Genomic DNA, 21,408 nt, shown 5'->3' on the forward strand with positions numbered 1-21,408 from the left:
CATAAACAACGACATTCCGATGCGCTAAATAATATATAAGTTGTTTTCAGTTTGAACACCCTGTAACTCAGAAACGAAGTCATTGCCTACGTATAAAAAAATATTTTCTAGAAACTGCCCAATAAAGTTAGTCAGAAAATTCTGCAATACATGCTCATACTTATCTGTTAATAATAATAATAATTTATTACCTTTCTTACGCATATATTTGTAAATTTATAAGTTTTCTTACCATTATCAATATCTAAATTGCCTGGAGACATGCAAGCATTTATGCTTTTAATCAAAAACTGTTTGTGTTAGGAATATAACTTTAAGAGAATATTTATTGAATAAGTAGTACCTAATAGCATATACAGGACAATTATCTTTTCTAGGAAATTTACGATAACAAGAAAGCGACCATTAAATTAAAATCGATGCTCTGGAGAAAAATAGAGAAATACGCGCATATGAATATAAACATAGCCCAAAAAGTCCTATTGCAAAGCTTTTTCAGATTTGATGTGCTTTATCTTTGTATTCCATCTGGTGATGTTTAGAAAATCAGAGAGCTTTATATTGCCCAACCTCACAGCTATCCAAGTGTGGGTTCAGTTTAGAGATGAGCTGCAAAAATCTAGCCAATGCCACAAACACTTATATTTATCTAAAGTTGAAGGGTAAAGTCAAATAAGTATATCATAAATAAGTTTTAATATTACATAATAATTAAGTTAAGCAAAACTACAAACAGAACCATTTTCTTACTTAACTTAATAATAAAATTATAACTAATAGTAATAGGAACAGGTACTAAACAGTATTTGTATTCATTAGTTGCCAGAAACATTCATAATACATAAAATTACAAAATTAAACAAAAATTGGTTGCCCTATTAAGTAAAATTAAAGCAGAATATCACTTTTTCTTCAGTTTTAGGCATCTGGAGTGAGCACATTCATGTCCCAATAACCAGGTAAAGTTTCCTCCCTAGGTTTGTAATATCCTCTATGTTTAGAACACTTAGCTAACTGTAGTATTTGTTTTTCATTTAAATCACTGTGTAAATACAAATTTTCACATACTTTACAAGCCCAACCTGGTAGTTTTTGGCGTTGTTTTCCAAGAACTTTAGGAGCAGCTTCAGTTTGTCTAGGAACATTCTGTGCTTCAGCAAGAAAACTATTTAAACTTCTATCAAGTTTGCCCCCATCTGCATTTGGTTTGACAGGAGTGTGGTTACTAGTGGAATTTTCTTCAGATAAATTGAAGTCATCTTCTAACATCCCACTATTCAGAGAGATGTTACTGGCACAACTACCATCTTCATTCAAATAATTTATCATATCAGTCACATACATGTTGTTAGTGTTTTCCTTATTAATAAAATCTGTATTATTAGAAGTTTCTTCAGTTCTTTCACATAGCTTTTTAGCAAGAGTGTGACTTTTACTTGGGTGTGCAAGGCGTTTTGACAACTTGCTTTTCTGGTGTACTTTTAAGAAACTCTTTGATTGATTTTTTAACTTTAATATTGGTGTGCCTTGTATGATTGAGGTGTCCACATCATCATCTGACTTTACTTGTTCCTGTAGTGGTGCTGGAGAATTGGCTAACAGTAGTTTTGGCTGTTTGTCATCTTTAAGACTATGAAAAATCTGAAATGACCATTCACTACTTCTTTCCTTGTTTCCATTGTGTTCTTTATTGATCTGTAAATTTTCTTTTAATTTTCTGATTATAGAATCACTTGGAGTTGCACTGTCTTCTAGTTTTGGCTGCAGTAGTTTCTTCTTTCTTTTATGGTGAGTTAGTTTGTGTGTTTTTTTAATTTCCGGACTAGTACTTACTTTCAAACTACTTTCAAGAATGTCATTATTGCTTACAGTTCTATCTGATTGACCAGATGAGCACTCCAAACTTGGTGTGCTATTAATGGATATTATCTCAGCACTGTCATCTTTGTGTACTTCAGATTTATCACATACTAGTAAAGTGGAATCAGAACTATTAAGCACTTTTCTTAACGTGGTTACATTATTTCTTGTTGATTTTTGTAGATTCTCCAATTCTCTATCAAAGCAGAACATTAGCATAGAAAGGTTTTTCAAATTTGGTGTTGCTTCTTCTTTCCAAACTTTAAAAACCTCTTGGTCAAAAAACTCTTTCCACTGGTTATAACAAACTTTAAAATCCATAATTAGTTACTTTTATAGATTAATTTTGATATTTAGCACCATAAATTAAAATTTTAAATGGAAAACATACAAACCCCTACAGACAGAAGTAAACAAAACAAATGGCAAAAATCAAATGTCATTTTTCAAATATTCTGTTGACAGCTGATTAGTTTTGATAAGAGTTTTCGAAAAACGAGATAACAATTTATACCCGACCACGTGCCCATGAGTATGCGATATACCAGATTAGTCATGTGATCAAGTATCGAATGTCAAAAATGTTAAGTTAGGAACTTCAATTGAAATTAATAAAATAATTTGTAAATAAACATTTGCACATTTGGTTATTTTATTTTTATACACAATTGATAAATGGAAATGTAAGAGGATTCAGGGTGATTAGTTTATCTTGTATGTAATCAATTTGTTATCTATAATTATATTACTTTGTTAATTTTTTTTACCCAATTTGGATGTTATTGTAAGTTGTTGACTAATCAGGAACCATTTACTACAACTATGGTCCTCACTTTAAAACAGTACAACCATATTTACACTCTACTGCTAGAACACAGCTGCTCAGCCAATAAACTTCAAATCTTAAAAGAAAGATTTAGAGAAGATATTAACTCACAAAGAACTTTTGAAACCATAACATCCATAACAAGCCTATGGAAAGTTCTGGAAAAACGAGATGTATTGGGCCCTGAATATGAAGACAGATTAAGAACTATTGTTGATGAGATTCTACCTAATAATCAGAGGGCATTGGAAATTATGTATGGAACTTATGGAAGGATAAATGTAGAACCTCAAAACCCACATCCTATACCAAGTACAGGGCGAGAAATCTTGAATCAAAGAGGTAAGGCTTATATGTTGATAAACAAGTACAATTACTTAGAAAAAAATGTGATAATTGTGCAAAGTTAAGTTCACCTTATAATAAAAACAGTATAAGTTCAACAAATAATATCCTGCAATTGGAGAACATAAGATCACTTTTCAGTGGTTCCACCATGGTAAAATATCATTCTTGACCTTTTAAAAGCTTACAGAAAATTAAAGATTTTAGTTAAATACATTGTTAATACAGTGCGTTTTTTTTAACGCGCAACATAGGATTTCACGTGTTAAATTTTTAAGCCCATGTTAGACCATGTTATTTTGGAACTACAAGTATAAAACTTGACGGGTGGCTGTTTCGTACCCTGAAGCTTAAGTAAGTTTACCAATTCGGCCTAAAAAGTGTTAAAAAGCTTGCAAAAAATCATCTTTTTCCGAAAAGGTTTTATCGTTTCATACTCCCTGTATGCATTGTTGTTCTTTGTTGTTTTTAATACTGGCACGGCAGGTAGCAGGTAAAATTTGGCGTAGAAAGTAAAACAGGGCGATCATAAACTTTATATCAAGAAAGTTAAGAACAAAAGAAGTATTTTTATAAGTGAATTGTTCAAAGTGACCTCCGTTTGAAGCCAAACAGTAATCATAAAATGCCCTTTTGACGTTCAAAAAATGTCGGGTCGTGATGCAGTCAAAATATGTCACTTTATCTGCTACCTGCCCTGCCAGTATAAAAACAACAAGGAACAACAATGCATACAGGGAGTATGGAACGATAAAATCTTTTCGAAAAAAAATGATTTTTTTCCAGTTTTTAATCACTTTTTAGACCAATTTGGTAGACTTACTTAAGCTTCAGGGTACTAAAGACACACCAGTCAAGTTATAGACTTGCAGTTCCAAAATAAAATGGTCTAACATGGGCTTAAAAATTTAACACGTAAAATCCTATGTTGCGCGTTAAAAAAAACGCACTGTATAAGCAAATCTTGCTGTATCAACATTTTTTTTTTAATACATCAAATTTTCCCATTCTTTTTGTACAAGATTTTTGAAAATATTTGGAGGAGAGACCCTATTGAAAAAGGGGTGATATTGCACCCCTAGCATTGTATAAGTTTGATGGCTAAAAAGTTTGGGACACTCTATAGTACATTTTTCATGACACAACTATGTTAAAATTACATAAAACATGGCAGCAATGTTTTATGTAAATCCATAAATAGTTCTTTTTTCAGTGTTGCCGCCTCCCCTCCCAAACGTTGTGGACCGTATAAATGACATAATACAGATGGAGATAGGCGTAAAATGGCGTGAACTAGCGCGTGCCCTTTCGGTTTCAGAGGGTATGATTGACGAACTAGAAGATAAATATGCGCGAAGAAGCATAAGAGCATACACTCGCGAAATATTGCTCTACCATAAAGAAAATTGCGGGCTCAATTTTGAACTTTGGCGATCGGTACTGCAAAGAGCTTTAGTTCAAGCGCGCAGAACCGATTTAAGTGAAAGAATAGACAGGATTCTTCAGTTGGAGCACTAGCTGTCACCAATCATATGTTTTAAATTCATGTGCTGTAAAAAAGTGTGTAATGTTAACCCAAAAGAATGAATAAAAAATATATTGTTAATAACTGCATTTTAAAAGATGCTATTTACAACAGCTTTACTTGACTGTTATTACACACTAATGAAATCTTACCTGCTGTCACACAATCTTTAGAACCAACTAATAACAGTTTTCCTTAACTAAATGAATTTTCTATTCAATGGTAAACCCCAGATCAGTTATTTTTTCTTATCTTCTGTAAAATTGATATGAGTAAGTCACTCAAATTTAAATCGTTTGTAATTATTATGTTTGGTGTGTTTAAACTGTAAATTATTATTTTGTAAAGGTATGGAAGGGTGTCAAGGAGTTCAAATTTAGCTAGAAATGGTAACAGGATAATCAAATTTCAAAAAATAGGAAAGACTATTAATTTTCATTAAACTTGACAAAAAAAAAGTGTATTAACCTAAGTTAAAATTTGAATGTGACAGTTCAATGAAATATTACCCGGCCAGTAACGTTTTTCCCACATGAAACACCCTACAAATGTAAAATTGGATGAAATGAGTGAATGAGCTTAGAAAAAGCTTTTATTTAGTTATAATACAAATAACAGCAAAACAATGCCATAGCATTGTTTCACTTTTATCAGATATTGTAAATTAATATTACAAAATTATGAACTAATTAACAATAACACAGACACCCCAATTTTAGACTGTGTAAGAGTATTTGGAGCTAGAACCAGTCTTGTCCATAGTATCTTTATGCACCTCGTAGCCGAGAACGGTGCGGGCAGAAATACGGAGCCTTTCTTTCAACTTACGTCCAATCTCCAAAACTGCGGCAGAGTTATTTGCATCTGAGGTCCAGACGCCTGTGACAAAAGTTTGTTTGGAATACTACAACACTATTACAGAGAGCATTATGATGTGGCTATCACATTCAAATTTTCTTATTCAATTATCTTACTTTGAATAATTAATAAAAAAAATTTCATAAAACCTTGGATTTTTGTTTGTTAGCCCATTATTTGCTAATATTGCTTTAAAAACAGTTTTTATGTAACACCTAAAATAAAACTTGACCTCTGGCACCATGTAGTAGAGATCAAACAATCAACAAATTTGACATGGTTTGTCTTCATGGTTTGAAGTAATTTTCTTTAATGTAATAATTATTTTGTATACTAAATTGTACTTACCTATCTTGTCACCCTTGTATCTTATATTGACTACAGCACCGCAAACGTCATCAGAATGTTCAAAGGCTTCACCAATCAAGCATAAAATCTAGAAAGAGATAAAAAGTATTTTCCATGGTGGATAACCTGTTGCGTCACAATCATCAGCAACAAACGTATGTCTGTGACATGGATTGATTGTCAAAATGATTATAGGAGATATGATCTATATGTTTGTTGAAACGAGTTACTCATAGAATTTCACTCTATTTTCAACAAACCTTTTTTTTTGTGGTGTGACAGAAGATCCCATTAGTAACAAAGAAATTTTTTTTTATATTTCAGGTTATAACTTCAGGCAGAGGATACAATAAATTATGTGCATGTAAGCAACCAATCAAAGTTAATATACCAACAATTCTTAGAAAGTGTAGAACACAATTTTTAGAAGGTTTTCAGTAGTATTCAGAGGCCACTGGCACTTTCACAATGGTTCTAAGGGCATCTGATAATTCAAAATAACTCTTGGAAGGTTTTAAGACACTTTTTAGAAGATTGTTGCACTTAGAGGTCTTTGGCAGATTCAAAATGGTCCTAGAGAACTCTGACAATTTAAAACAAGACATAGAAGGTTTAAAACACTTGTAGAAGTTTCTGACGCTTTTTAGAAGGTTCTCAATAGCATTTAGAAGTTTATGGAACATTCAAAATGGCCCTATAGGCCCCTGAAAATTTAAAACAGTTTTAGAAGAGTTGTAGAGGGATCTGGTACTTTTTAGAAAGTTCTCAGTAGCATTTAGAGGTCTTTGGCATATTTAAAACAGGCCACTGACAATTTAAAATGATTCTGGGAAAGTTTAACACACTTGTAGACCCTCTGGTACTTTTTAGAAGGTTGTCAGTAGCATTTAGAGGTCTATGGACTCTCTGGCACATTTGTTCCTTTTCACTATACCTAAACGCCATTTTGGACACAAAACTGATAAAACAGGCATTTTTATTCCATCTTCATCTAATGAAATGAATTGTGACACAACAGTCAGAAGTCCCTGAACAGACTATATGAGAACAAACGTTTTGTTTGGAATTTCTAAACTATTTTTGATAAAAAGGTTTGTAATACTTACAATATCTAACCAGTAGATATCCAGGTCATTATTTCTTTGCTTCTTTTCTAAACTGATCAGCCATCTTCCACCTTGTTTGTTAGCGTCATCTTCCCACATAGGTTTGATGCCCTTTTTGAAAAGGGAATAGTCAGTGCCCTGTTTCAGTTCACTGGCTGGCTTAATGTGATTGTACAGGCTGTAAAAAATACATGATTTACAGTTCCAAACTAATCCAACCTCATCAAATGTGGATTAGCAAATTTAAGTTTTTTTAAATCAAAGTTTCAAATCACATAAAAGAAAAATTGTAATGTAAAATGACTTTTTAGTTTCACTTTTTTAAACTCCCATTTGTTAATTCAATGGTTAAGTGGTGTTACCTCCTAGTAATTAACAGATATAGTATGCCAAAGGTGTTAGTATTGCCTGAGAATTTTCTGTTATCTATTTTCTTAGAATAATAAAATGTCTTGTATTAACTGCTAATCATTCAAAAATAATTTACAAAACTGTTGAACTAAATTTTCAATTCCTTCCTTAGTCAGACAATGCTGTGGTCTGATAGGTTTCAATGCAAGTTTTTATTATCAGAAGAAAAATATAAATAAACTAACCTCATCAAGTATGTTAATTAACAACACAATTTCATCAAAATTTACCTCCAGAAATCTTCTACTGTTTGAAATGAAGCTATTTCCCTTAAGTTCTTTTCCCATGACTGGTTTCGATCATTTTCATAATACCAAAGGGTCCAGCAGTTTTGAAGTGGATGTTTGACTGAGTAGTCCATTGGGGCATCTATCACTTCGATTTCATCTTTAAATTCCGTTTTCTCATCATTCTAAAATAGCATTAAAATTGAGTCTAATATGGCTGGCATATGTGGGCTAAACCTAAATTCAGCATTTATGTCACTATGACCTCAAAGGAGGGTACCTTTTGAGGCTAGAGTTATGGCTAGTTTAAAGCAATCAAATTATAATGTTGTAGAATATTTACCTCAATCTCTAAGGAATTCGTAGACATTTTCAACGAAGCCGCAGAACTGAAAGTCTGCAACACCACAAAAAAAAAGAACTCAGGAAAATTTTAACAAATGTAGGGTTAGGAATGCAACTGCAAACTGCAAGTGTCACTGTCACTGCAATTATGACATTTGACATATTATAGACGTGGGCAAGCAAAGCAAATCTGCGATTGTCGATATCGATTCAGTTTGTATGCCAGAGCTGCCAGAGGTTTTCTGGTTTTAGCTTGAATTTAAAACTCTCGCAGTTTACAATTGATTCTATAAGGATGGTTATTGGTAGTTATATTAAACTTTTCTTGGAAAGTTTAATATATTTGTAAACAATGTACGCTTTGTGGCAACTGAGTGAAATACTCAAACATAAGCTAATTTACGTTTCTTACCGTCATTCTTCCAACAAGTTCTGCAAGTTTTTTCTTAATACTTTCAAAATCCTAGCGTTTTTCACTTATCACTATTTTAAACTGTCCATTAATAAAATGTCACAATTTGGCATTTCTATGGAAACATATTTTACCTATTAGGGCGTGGTGGTTATGTAGTTACGGGACGTTCTATTATTTTTTTGTAGACGTGCCATCATAATCTTCAATTTCAATTTTTAATTTAGTTGAAAATAGGGTAGATTTGGGTAAGAAACCCACAAGTAATTATTGTAGTTTATTCGATTATCGTTTTTAAGCAGTCATTTAAAGTGTCGATAATTCTAATATAAGAGGGAACGAAAAAAGCTAACATCCAGAAACACAGGGTGTCAAATGACGTCATCATGGATGTGTTATATGCATAGCTGCAGGATAATTATCCAGTCTAACCATAAAGCAATAAATTATTAATGTCCGATAGGGCTATTATTTTATCAATAATGACACCTATTTCAGGTGAGGGCATTATTTTCATAATTCATAATGCCCTCTGAAAATTTTTTAAATACATATCTACAGAATGAAAGTCGGACATTAAACATTGAAGACACCACAGGCATTATAGGAAATAATGCCCACGGTTGAAGTAGACCCTACCCTATCGACCTGAAACATTATTGTCCTTATAATGCCCTTGGTATCTTAATTACTATAATAAGTATAGGTATAGAGGCAATTACAAAATGAAATTGTTTAGCGATACGTTTAATGTATTAACAATAGACGGCCGAAATTAATTCACATGCAAACATGACGCTTATCTTCTTCTTCTTCGAGTGCCATGTCCTCAACGAACGTTGGCTATCATATTGGCTATTATAATTTTGTTGGCAGCAGCCCTAAAGAGTGCTGCACTTGATTTTTGGAACCAATCCCGCAAATTTCGAAGCCACGATGTGCGTCTACGACCAGGTCCTCTCTTACCCTCTATTTTACCCTGCATAATTAGATGGAGGACGTTGTATCGTTCAGGGTGTCGAATAACGTGCGCAAAATATTCTAACTTCCGGATCTTGATGTTTTTATTTATTTCGGGTTGTTTGGACAGGCGACTCAAAACTTCCTCATTACGAACCTTGTCAACCCAACTTATCCGCAACAATCTCCTATACACCCACATTTCAAAAGCCTGGAGTTTCTTTAGCAATGTCTCTGTGAGTGTCCAACTTTCCGCCCCATAGAGTAAGGTGGAAAATATGTAGCATCTTGTAAGTCTTAACTTTAGTTCTATGTTAATATTTCGACTACATAACACTTTCTTCATCCCGTAGAACACCGATCTAGCTTTCTCTATACGTTGCTTGATTTCCTTGCTCATATCCCAATCGTTATTAATGTTAGAGCCCAAGTAGGCGATATTATCAACTTGCTCAAGGTCGACTCCATAAGCTGTTATTGGTATCGGATTTATAGGTTGTTTACTAACGGTCATAAGCTTAGTCTTTTGAGTGTTAAGTTTTAACCCATACTCATCGCATGTACTTGTAACTCTATCCAACAGCAACTGCAGTTCTTCCGGACTACTGGCCAACAAAACGGTATCGTCAGCATATTTTAAGTTGTTGACATTAACTCCATTCACTTTGACACCGCCATCGATTTCCTCGAGCGCCTCCCTGAAGATGAATTCAGAGTAAAGATTAAAAAGTAGTGGCGACATAATGCATCCCTGTCGCACACCTCTACGAATTGCTACTGTTTCCGAGGTATTTTTGCCAATTCTAACACTTGCCTGCTGGTTCCAATAAAGGTTTCTAATTATTTGGAGATCCTTATCATCAATGCCCACTTCCCGCAAAATCGCAACCAATTTATCATGTTTTACCCTGTCAAATGCTTTTTCGAAATCAATAAAGCACATAAAGACGGGGTGATCGACATCTCTGCATCTTTGAACAAGGACTTGGATGCAAAAAAGTGCTTCTCTAGTTCCAAGATTGTTGCGGAATCCGAACTGTGTCTCGCTAATTTGTTCCTCTATTTTGGCATATACTCTTGAATGTATAATTCGAAGGAAAATTTTTAGGACGTGGCTCATGACGCTTATAAAAACAGGATAATATATCGATCCTAAAATGAATATTTCATAAATTAATAGATGATATAGATAAGTACTTGCAATTTAAATTAAGTGCACACAGCATATTTGATCAAAGTTCTTTAATTTAGTAAATTACTTGTTTTAAAAATTGTGCTACTTTTCATCTTATATACAGGATTTTCCAACTGCAACACTTTTTCATGGAAATAAAGTAATTTAGTGTAATTAAAGTAATGTTGTAATAAGTAATTATTCATTGCAAACTGGAATTCCTATTTTATTCTTCAATATATTTAAATTTAGCCTTATGCGAGTGATTTTTTTGTTATGACAAAACACCCTGTATAAACCCCCCAATTAATAAAACCAGTTATAAACGCCCTATTTAATTAACGTTGCATGCAAACCAACAAAGACAATACTCATTCCTCATTATACTACGGTTCTATTAGTATCTACGTACACAATGCTCTTAAACAAACTTCACTAAGTATAATAAACTGTCATTCCTAATTAATGGCTTTCCACGTTATTAAGGGCTAATAAGCTTATTACTACAAAAATGTCGATTGGTAACGGGTTGTCTGACTTGCATCAAAACGTTGAAAAAGACAAAGTTGCTATAAAACCTTTAAAACTAGCCAGAGACGAGCCCTTCGAACTGAAACTACTCCTTTTCAGTCTGAACCACAAAAGGGTTTCAAATCTTGTGAAAGTTGTATTAACCAGTATAAATATTTCAGGATTTATTTATTGCATTATCGGCAAATCGATCCTTTACAACAATTTTGACCATTTCAACAACGATGTGGTAATGTTTATAAATTGTTTAGACGACTTAGTGCTTGCTGTAGTGAATATTTTGGGAGTACTCTATTTCGCTGGGAATTCATTTATGTTGGAATTATTGACATTTGTATCAAAAGAAAAATTTTCCCAGAAGAAGCGTCGTAAAGGCTTCGCTAGATTTATTCGCTTGCTGCGTGTGGTTCCGATAATTCCTTTGTGCATCGACTTCTATTATTTTGGCTACAAAGTGGGCTGGAATATCTACAGATACTTTCTTCCTCGAGACTTATGGTTCTATTTATTCAACTTGCAGCTTTGCAGCTTTTCGTGCTTAACCAACAAAGTAAACTGTCATTTTGTAGCTACGAATGATCATCTGGAAAGTCTTGGTAAACCAGTCGACAGCAATTTGGTTTACATACCATCAGCGGGAGAACGGCTTATTAATAAATCAAATTTGAGTTCAAACCAGATTACTATTGATTCTGTAGAGTTGAGAGGCATTATTAAGCATTATGATTATTTGTGTAACTTATTGGACAAATTTAATCGATTTGTAAAGCCTTATCTGGTTGCTTCGGTGTTGTGTATCATTGTTAATATTTTGTATGATTGCACAACGCTAATACAGTATGGGGCTAAGCCAAGAGTTATTAATGGTACCGAGACGAAGGTTTTTGTTTTTATCGTGGAAAGTATGATGGCTATTATCGCAGTGGTAAGAAATCATTAATTTTTTTCTTTCTTCTCTCAAAGTCTATATTCAAGATTTCCTGAAGATAATTGATAATGATCAATTTATCGATTTTATTTGCAGGGTCAAGCAGCTTTACCAGCTATGATAGGTGAATACCTTCAGGAAGAAAGCCAGCGAACGACTTCAATATGTTACTCAATGCTGAACAAACTGAACCGAAATCCAAAGAAGGAGAGTGATCGGGATCTAATTAGTGATATAAATTTCTTGTTAGAGATGAGTAAATCAAGAAAGATTTGCATTCACGCCGGAGGTTTTTTCCATTTGAATTGGGGGATCTTGGGCTCCATTATATCTACTGTTGCGACCTACTGTATAGTAATTATACAATTTCTTCTTAAATGAACTAGCACATAAAATAAGAGGGTTTATAAGACATGAATATATTTACCTATTTAAATTTGTCCAAATTATAATAATTTTGTGTACTTATTTAGTTATTGTTGTAATTTTTGTTTTGGGTTTTCTGTGACTTAATTTAATTCGTTTATTTTATTAAATTAATACATCAATTATATCTAGGATTAGTAATAAACACCCAATTGACAAAAAGTTAAAATTTGGGATAATTCTTTATTTTATAAAATTCCGTACAGGATATTCGTGTGATGAGGAATTTTATATTAGGCAATTTGTATTTCAAGAAAACCGTTGACTGGTAGTTTACGTAGGACAACACGGTTTTATAGTGCATTTTGCTACTAAAACTATCGATCACGACACAGAAGCTTTGTCAATCAAGGTCTCCTTTAAATTAGGCGAAATAACTATTTTTTTAATCAAAGAGCTAGGAAAATAAGCAATTAAACCAGGATTAACCTAATTTTGTCTTACTTCCTCTATAAAAGAACTGATAATGACCATTAGAACAATGCCATTAGGCACTCCAATGAAATGTCAAAATCACAACTATCTTATGAATTTGGCAAGCATTTTATGAAATATCAACTGAAAGTCTTTAGACAATCGCTAAATTTAAGCTAAAACTAGAAAGTGTGATTTAATGGCCCGAATGGCCGTGTTTGCTCTTTCAAAAGTTTCAATCATTCAATCAGCTGTTTTTGACATTTCATTTTAGTGCCTAATTAATGACAGTTTGCTTGTTACAATGGCCACTCGGATAAAGTCCACACTTGCGACGTTGCCTCTTGAAATAATACAAAGTTTTGGCAATAACTGTTATAATAATTATTGTCCCAAATAAGACTTTTCTTATAATGTTACAGACGTATTCACATGCAGTGGCTTAACAAGGATTGTTAGGGAGGCTAACCTGAAGTTGACTATCATTTTATGTTATCAAAATGATGTATAAAGTTCATTGGAATGGGATTTCATATTTCCATAACAATATGCAGTATAAACATTTTTTTTTTCAAATAATCGATCAGCCTGCATTTTAAGGTCTAGAGGTGTAAGTTATATTAAATAATTGTACTTTAGCAGTCGTGTATTTTTCGAAGTGTACCAGTTGCACTCATATCTTATAGGTACATAGTTGACAAAGTGGCAACCTCGCAATCATCAAGGATGTTCGAAGTACACCCTTTGCCTGGGAGATGGCGACTGCACAGACCAAGACAAGTAGAACTAAAATTATTGAATACGTATTTATATGTATAACATTATTATTTCATATTACACTCAATTTATTTATTTATGTTTCTGTACTTCATCAAGATATTTTCGACAAAATCTAGAAGTTACATACAGTTTTCTTCTATAATCATAACCGATCGGTACAGGTCACTGCAATCGGCCATGTTGATCTAGGCAAGCATTAGATGGCGTTGTAAACGTCACTGGCAAATATCAATTTTATAACCTCAAACATTGGTCGTGTGTGCTGTGTGCACGAGAAAGGAGAACCGGGTTCCAGAAAATTCTCATTAAAATTCTCTTCATTTCTATTCTCTTTCAAGTTTTCACACTAATTCAGCGGTTTACTGTCCAGTTTAGACCAGAAAAAATCAATAAATATGGTAAGAATCAATTGATTGAACCCAATCCTTTAACAAAATTGGCTTTATCATCTCTATTAAAGAATTATCAAATCCTGTTTTTCCAAGCTTACACATGGTTTTGCAAAAAATATAATATTTTAAGTTGTCTTTAAGGCTTCAGTGATATTAAATAATTTTGTAGTTAATATATTGTAATAAATGAATGCAAGTTCCAAAGTCCATCCTGCAATCAATCTCAATCACAGTTAACAAAATTTTTTTGAGTTTATTATACTACTACCTATTGAAAAACTTTTTAGAGTGGTGCTCTGAAACGTTTAGTGCCTCTTTTTGACCGCGTCCTCATCAAAAAAGCGGAGGCGGTAACCAAAACCAAGGGTGGAATTGTCATTCCTGAAAAAGCGCAAGGCAAAATTTTACAGGGAACTGTAGTTGCAGTAGGACCTGGACAAAGAAAGGAAGTATGTAACTAGCACTTAATTTGAACCTTTTGTAATGATTTATTATGTGTCAGGACGGTAGCCATATTCCAATTTCGGTCAAAGTTGGGGAAACAGTCCTCCTACCAGAATACGGAGGCACCAAGGTGGAAGTAGCGGAAAACACCGAGTACCATCTCTACCGTGAAACTGACATTCTTGCTAAGGTTGACGCTTAGAAACTCTGTACAAAATGAGTGAATTGTGTGATTTTGGTTGATTGATTTTTTTACTACTGCGAGATCTGTGTAGTTTGCCAAAAAATTCCATAAGTTCCAAAATATGTGGGTGTTTTTAGAAAACATTGATTGGAACTTTGAAAGCTCCCCCTGCTTTTATATTACTTGCATTAAGGGGTTATAGTCTGTTTTAGTGTCTATTATAGGTCGTTGTTATTTTTTCTATTAAATATTTAGTACAAAAATTGTTTTTGTTTGTCAAATGCAAGCCACTAACGGCGTAATAATCACCGGAGCGTTCACTATTAAAAAAACCATGAAAGTATTAAACTAGAAACGTAAGAATGAAACCAGCTCGAAAATCCGTAGGTCCGATGCACCTTGCACGTTCTTCTTGACATATCAAGCGTGTCGCCCTCGCATAAATTTATTAGAATTAAATTTTAAAAAAACACGCGATTGAAATAGTTCTGCTGTAAACTTTTGTTATAGGAATTGGAATAGTTTGAATTAATTTAATTATCTGGGATAACAATCCAGTGGCGTCGTGTTGTTCGGGTTCCTGACAAGAGTTTAATAACTGCACTTAATTGAAAAATTCTTGTTACAAGGCGACGAAAGCTACTACTTGCTTTGATGCATCAACATTATTTGGACAATGTAATTTTCATCTGAAAATTGTTGTTATTACTTAGGATTGAATACAGAATTTTCTTCCAGAAACTTGTTTAGAAACGTTTAAACAATTAACATCCACATAAAAAACAAAAGCACTAGCGTTCACGTTAATTACACCCATAACGAGCTCGTGCCCATTAGTTAGGTAACGTTCAGTCAAATCACAGGAGCGTTACGATTTACAGTACGGTACGGCCAGAACGCGTTTCTGATTTTGGTATAATAAAGTAAGTTTTCAGTAGGAAAAAATGAGATACAACATCTTGGCTGGCGCAATTTTCGAAGGTAATGAGCTCACGGACGGATCTACGGTCCGCTGATAGAGGGAGCGATGCCCACGAGGGACCTTTTGCGCATCGCTATCTGATAATGCACGCACCAGACCGTCATCTTCGTATGTGAGGTTTATGGAGTTGTTTATCTGTTTCAAGTTTGTCTAAATATTCTTTTACTTTAAGATGTTCTAGCAATTTCAAGCCATTCAAATGAGTGTTTTGATACAAACAAAAATAGTTCAATTTGGTCGTATAATTACGGCATTTCCATGGCGTTTATATAATTACCCAGAATGTTGTCCATGACACAGGGTTGTCAGATGATATCGACCAAAGACATGGTCATCGAATCGATTTCCTCTCAGTCGAAATAAAGAAAGTCCTCAAAACATGTTTTTATACAATTTGTTACTCAGGAAAAGAGAAAAAAAAAAGGAAACCGGTTTCGGCTTAAGCCATCATCAGACCTATATGGTACAGAGTGTTGTTAACGTAAGAGGTGGTCAGGATCACACAAAGACGAACATTGTACAGGGTGATTGGTTGAATTTTGACCACCCCCTTAACTACCTTAATTTTGATTTTAGCAAGAAACGTTAAATACAAAACTAGTAAATATCTCTCTCTTCTCTAAAAAAACCATTGATTTTCCCTTAAAACCACAGAATTGTTCAGTGTAGAGTGTCAGGCGATCTAAAGTTAACATTCATCGTTTTATGGTACAAGAATTTGCTTATCATTATTGGACCGTTTTTGTAAATTTACAGGCATTTGCTCTCTGGTGATGGCTTAAGAGCCGAAACCGGAATAAAAATTTTGTGGCAACGACTCAATTTTTTTTCTTCCCTTTCCTGAGTAAAAACATTAGCCACTTTGAGGATTGGAATCACTTTATCTTAAGATATAATTTGGTATTCCTGGATTTTGATACATTTTATCAGTCGTTCTCTCCTCTTCTTTCAAATTGGCACTTTCCTTCTGTTTCTTTAAAGATTACAGGTCTCTTTATTTGACACAAGCTAACTTGGTTACTATAACAGCTAGGAGGTTCACAACACAATTTCTAATTAAATATGTTGATCAAATGATACATTAGCTTTGTTTGGGTTTTTGATTTTGAATTGGTTTGAAATATGGGTTTGGACCATTTGCACAATAATTTGTTTATAGTGCTGTAAATCAGTATACAGCAACACTTATCCCATCTATGCAGATGGTCCAAATCAGTTCGAGAACAGTTCAGAATCATGAACCGGAATAAAGCTATTGTCAAATTACGGACCTGGACTTATTTTTAAACGTGGCCCTTTTGAACAGACCCCAAACTTGAACGAATTTAAAAATTCTTAAATGACATAGAAAAGGACGACAATTATTACGTCACTGCCACAAAAAATTATCCCTATTTTTGTGGGAAAAATCCCATAATCTGACAACCCTGCGACCCAATCTTAAAACCATTATAGAGACCGGTTAACTCAATTTTTCACTTTATTTATACTCAGATATGCAAAACATTTGCATCTGTTAACAGGTTTTAAACTGATATAGATGGCGATAAAATCAAAACGATTTGTAATTGAATTTGAAGATAGTAAACTTTTTGATTTGTGGTCGTTGTGGTGGCCGAAAAAGCGTGAAACAAATTCCTACGGGCCTGTCCAATCGAATCAAATATTTATATAACGTTTAATCTAAGAGTTTAATTAAGCGACAACTAGAAACGAATCCGTCCCTGTTACGTGTGTTGGCATGAAATAAGGAGAAATGAGCATAACGGAAGGATGAAATCCGAATTAAGGCTGGAGATTTTGTGAGAGGGGGGAGAAACGAGGAAACTGTGATGAAATAACAAAAAGACAATTTGGAAATGTTCTCATCGTTTGTCTTTTAAGGTGGAATTAAAACAAAACAAAGCGATTTGTGAACCGGTACCGGTGTTGCGGTGACGAAAATACCGAATTAAAAACCGCCGGTACCGTGGTTCCATTTACACATCAGCGATTTTCAACGATTTCTCGTTTTAAAACAGGAAACTGACTAAAAAGTCATGATCGGTCATTTTTACGTTCGGTTCTACTAAACGCCCATAATGAGAAGCGAGTTTGTAAAACCAGCTTTTGTGATTTTTGAATAGTGTATCTTATAGGAGTTTTTTCAGTTCAGAGAAACAAAATGTTTTCTTCTTATACCTTCTTCACAGCAACTAATTTTGATAAATTGCTTTAAACATTAGAAAGGTGTATTATTACAAATTATAATTGCGTAAAGATAAGCCATCCTAAAGAATACCATCAGTCACGTAAAAGACACGTCATATACACAGGCAACAGTACCATAGAAGAAAATGGTAATTCGCGTACACGCACGCCATCAAACCCATTCGTAGCCTCGTCTTCGTCATGCACCGATTAATTTGATCCGAAACGGCAACAGGTGCATTGTACTCTTTGATTTCACCCTTGGGCTACCAAGCGAGTCACCCTCGTACAGAATAGACAAGGGTGGAATTTTAGTTTCCCCCCAGAAACGCCAAAATAGAATTTTCTAGTACTGATAGTTGTGGTGTTAATTTTGCACTACAACCCTGTACATATAAAAAGGACATAAATAAGTTTAATGGTGTGTATGAACTTGGAGAGAATGGACTCATTACCACCAAGAAAAAGTTAGTAATTGGCAGGAAATATTCCCATGAGATTAGTACCGCCCCATTTGCACACAATAATATAATTTTGCTCATAAGATCACTCACCATTTGCGATTTAAGTGAGTGGTGCCTTTGACCTGTCAAGATTCATTTTTAATTTAACATTTTGGTCAAAAAATTAAATAAAAATCTGTATTTTTGAAGAACAGTTGTGATTTATTTTTAAATTTTATGTGTCAGATAGCTCAACAATACTTTTTCAAAAAAACTTTAAACTAAGGAAGAAGAAGTAAAATAGATTACAAAAGAGAAAAAACGAGCCTATATAAGGCACAAGAACTCAGACAAGACAAATATATACAAAAACGAAATAAAGACAATAACAGAGTCCGAATAATTAAGCAGAAATACTGGGAAAACCTAGGGAGAGAAATGGAAAACGACCTTTACGGAACTCAACTCGTTTGAGTTTGGAAAATGTTAAGAGGGATGAAGAAAGCAGTCAATGAACACATAGAGATCAAAAGCATTAACAAAGAACAATGGGCTGATTAATTTGAAAACTTATATAACCTAAACAAGACGACACCCAATATGGTATTAGATAAAGGGGAGGAAACTACAATAATTACAACAGGAGAGGAAGTAGAAGCAGCAAACTTAAGAATCGAAAGACACTAAATCAAGACCGGATACATAATGAATTCATTAAATATGGAAGAGACCTACTAACCCAAGAACTAACAACATTTAACAAATTTCTGACGAATGGAGAAAAAGCACAACAATCTTCTTATTTAAGAAAGGAGAAAGAATTGACCCTTCTAACTATAGAGGCATTACCCTCCTATAGGATCAGAGATGGAACTATTTACCATCATTTTAGCTACCAAATTAAGTCCCCACACACCGTTGAATTAAGAACAACAAGGCTTTCGCAAAAATAGATTCAGAGAAATAGCAGAGAAGCGTTTGATAAAGTAAAATTGGAGGATGTAATCAACACATTGAAGCAGAAAAATGTACCAAATCAACTACAATTAATACTGGAACTAAACACTCACAACACCACCCAAATAAGAATCAACTCCGAATTATCTGGAGAAATAAACAATACAGTTGGTATACGTCAAGGGGACATTTTATTATTTAACATTATAATGAACAATATAATAGACAGAGTCAAGGAGACCGCTTTCGGATACAGAATGGGCAATACGGAATTCAAAGTTCTCTGCTATGCAGATGACGCTGTTCTAATAACCAATCTGCCTCCAACAAGGAAGCCAGGAAATATGTACCGATAGAGCAGGTCATGGATCTCGACTATCGAGGAAATTTGGAGGAAGAAGTCAAACGAAATGTGAATAAAGCTACATCAATTTCCGGCCATCTAAAAAGCATTTGCCAAAACAAACAGATAAGCATTCAGAGTAAGTCACGAATCTATGAAACTTGCGTAAGGCCAGTAATGACCTACGGAGCAGAGAGAAAAGCCGATACATCAAAAACCAAAAGAATGCTCAGAACAACAGAGATGAAAACAATACGCGCAATAACAGGCAACACCTTTCTGGATAAGAAAAGGAACGAAGACCTAAGAAAATCAACTGACACCAGTGATATCGTAAGACGGTGTAGAGCTCGACGGAGATACTGTAATGATTACAACGAATCGTCAGGGATGACATACCAACAGGAAGAAGATCCTTGGGAAGACCATCAAAGAGATGGAGAGACAGCTGGCAGTGAAAAAATCAGTGAATTACAGGCCTTCTACAAGTGGAAGAAGAAGAAATTTGAATTCAAACAGATAATATGATCCAAATTTTTAGCTTTGATCTTTTTCTGAAGTTTGAACACCCATCACTAATAATTATCTAAAATGTGTGTGTGGAAGCAATACAATGAGGAAACAAATTAGAAATTTGATATTAAGTAAGTAAAAAATACGTTCCTACTACAATTTATACTTAACCAACAACTAAATAAATATACTGGGCATATTAACGTGTCTGGTAACTTTATTTCACCCATTTATCTGGCTTAAAGTGGACGATCACACGCCCTTTGAACTTTTTGGTCGTTTTCCTCGAATAACAGTTTAGAGAAACGACCATTTCTTGATTGTCCCTGCTTGTTTCACTCGGTTCCAACATGATTCGTCAAACCACGTTCGTCTACTGCTCGAATTCTTCAAATTTTATTTCATAAGTTAGTAAGGACGTTGGCCCCTCATTACATTTTCCCGGCACAAATTATGTTTGCCCAACTGATTTATTCAGAAAGAAAAAGTGGTAAAAACCTTCAATAATTACAGCCTTGGTATATAATATTTCCTTTTCGAAATTGCTTTCCTTTCGCCTTCTCGCTAATCTCAATCGTCTCTGTTGGTTTTATATCAATTTCCATTTCGCCAAGCTGAAGAAGGCAATTTCGAGACGTTGTCAATAATATAATAATAAAATACATATTAATATCCGATGATGATTTTCAACCTGGGGCACGCCATTTTATCGCCTGTATGATGATGGTAATTACAGGATATGTATAATAGGCCGTACATCCGACTTGGTACTTTAGGCTGAGATGAATGGCACCCAGGACGAGTGATAGTTCCAACCAGGAGAATTTGAAACATTTCCTGGATATTTTGCTTTCATTAGAACAACCAACTCTTGGTGGCTATTTTTTAAATGTGTTTTTGTTTAAATCTATTGGTTCCACACTCCGGTGACTTTCTTTAATAATTTAAATGAACTGAAACACAAAAAACAGCTTGGTTCTCATTGAGGAAACTGAAATCGCCTGCGCGCTTTATCCGAAACGAAACGCAGAGAGGAAGTAAAACGGTCATTGAGAAAAAAAAGTGTAGCAAGCACCAAGAAATGGTGGTTTAACTAGAAATTCTTCCTTCTATTGTGTTGTTCCCACCACTTGTTTTTCCTAGTCGTGGAACAATAGCGCGGTTCTTCTTCTCTATAGTTGGCGCGATCAATCTCGTTCAACGTGTGTGTTTTTACCAAGTTCCAAGGTGTAAGATGTAAACGTAACCACCCAGTTTGTAACAGGAAGGGGTAAGTACGTAATTTTTTATTTTTCTTCTAATGTTTTATTTTTTGTTTTAAAGAAAAGAAGATGAAAACTGATCTTGTAAACGGTTTCAATCAACCAATTACATTTTGATGATCTTGTCGGAATTTTGTAGTGTTTTTCAGGTTGTTGGATAGGATATTTAATGAGGATTCCAAAAATGTGCGTAAAACTGTCATTTTCTCATTCCTAGTGGAT

General features: G+C 34.1%; 4 protein-coding genes across 5 annotated transcripts; 2 read left to right on the forward strand and 2 right to left on the reverse strand.

The window, feature by feature from the left end:
- Nucleotides 1-681: 681 nt before the first annotated feature.
- Nucleotides 682-2,287, reverse strand: LOC145733339 (uncharacterized). Its single transcript, XM_081986103.1, has one exon. It carries the CDS (start codon nucleotides 2,179-2,181, stop codon nucleotides 919-921), a length of 1,263 nt encoding a protein of 420 aa, XP_081842229.1. The 5' UTR covers nucleotides 2,182-2,287; the 3' UTR covers nucleotides 682-918.
- A 183-nt stretch (nucleotides 2,288-2,470) lies between these two features.
- Nucleotides 2,471-4,640, forward strand: LOC145733341 (fas-associated death domain protein-like). 2 transcript variants are annotated; one of them, XM_081986105.1, is made up of 2 exons: nucleotides 2,471-3,028; nucleotides 4,233-4,640. In XM_081986105.1, the coding sequence occupies exons 1-2, from the start codon at nucleotides 2,683-2,685 to the stop codon at nucleotides 4,547-4,549; spliced, it is 663 nt and encodes a 220-aa protein (XP_081842231.1). In that variant the 5' UTR covers nucleotides 2,471-2,682; the 3' UTR covers nucleotides 4,550-4,640. The 2 variants fall into 2 exon arrangements, with proteins under 2 accessions (XP_081842231.1, XP_081842232.1); XM_081986106.1 differs by having other exon boundaries at nucleotides 2,474-3,028; nucleotides 4,245-4,640.
- A 495-nt stretch (nucleotides 4,641-5,135) lies between these two features.
- Nucleotides 5,136-8,355, reverse strand: LOC145733340 (eukaryotic translation initiation factor 4E-like). Its single transcript, XM_081986104.1, has 6 exons — nucleotides 8,264-8,355; nucleotides 7,850-7,903; nucleotides 7,510-7,691; nucleotides 6,869-7,046; nucleotides 5,763-5,850; nucleotides 5,136-5,435 (listed from the first exon to the last, which is right to left on the reverse strand). The coding sequence occupies exons 1-6, from the start codon at nucleotides 8,267-8,269 to the stop codon at nucleotides 5,272-5,274; spliced, it is 672 nt and encodes a 223-aa protein (XP_081842230.1). The 5' UTR covers nucleotides 8,270-8,355; the 3' UTR covers nucleotides 5,136-5,271.
- A 5,359-nt stretch (nucleotides 8,356-13,714) lies between these two features.
- LOC145733343 (10 kDa heat shock protein, mitochondrial) lies at nucleotides 13,715-14,759 on the forward strand. Its single transcript, XM_081986107.1, has 3 exons — nucleotides 13,715-13,874; nucleotides 14,156-14,317; nucleotides 14,371-14,759. Exons 1-3 carry the CDS (start codon nucleotides 13,872-13,874, stop codon nucleotides 14,512-14,514), a joined length of 309 nt encoding a protein of 102 aa, XP_081842233.1. The 5' UTR covers nucleotides 13,715-13,871; the 3' UTR covers nucleotides 14,515-14,759.
- Nucleotides 14,760-21,408: the final 6,649 nt, after the last annotated feature.

The sequence above is a fragment of the Ips typographus genome, linkage group LG9, assembly GCF_016097725.1.
Source record: "Ips typographus isolate SLU linkage group LG9, UJ_Ityp_2.0, whole genome shotgun sequence".
Taxonomy (NCBI): Eukaryota; Metazoa; Arthropoda; class Insecta; order Coleoptera; family Curculionidae; genus Ips; species Ips typographus.

Excerpts from the sequence above, each read along its gene's own strand:
- LOC145733339 (XM_081986103.1), bottom strand. The coding sequence starts at position 2,181 with ATGGATTTTAAAGTTTGTTATAACCAGTGGAAAGAGTTTTTTGACCAA.
- LOC145733341 (XM_081986105.1), top strand. The coding sequence starts at position 2,683 with ATGGTCCTCACTTTAAAACAGTACAACCATATTTACACTCTACTGCTA. Across the intron at positions 3,029-4,232 it reads AGAAATCTTGAATCAAAGAG|TTCTTTTTTCAGTGTTGCCG; the intron begins GTAAGGCTTATA and ends ATCCATAAATAG.
- LOC145733340 (XM_081986104.1), bottom strand. Across the intron at positions 7,047-7,509 it reads ACAGTAGAAGATTTCTGGAG|CCTGTACAATCACATTAAGC; the intron begins GTAAATTTTGAT and ends TATTTTTTACAG. Across the intron at positions 5,436-5,762 it reads ATACAAGGGTGACAAGATAG|GCGTCTGGACCTCAGATGCA; the intron begins GTAAGTACAATT and ends CTTTTGTCACAG.
- LOC145733343 (XM_081986107.1), top strand. Across the intron at positions 14,318-14,370 it reads GACCTGGACAAAGAAAGGAA|GACGGTAGCCATATTCCAAT; the intron begins GTATGTAACTAG and ends ATTATGTGTCAG.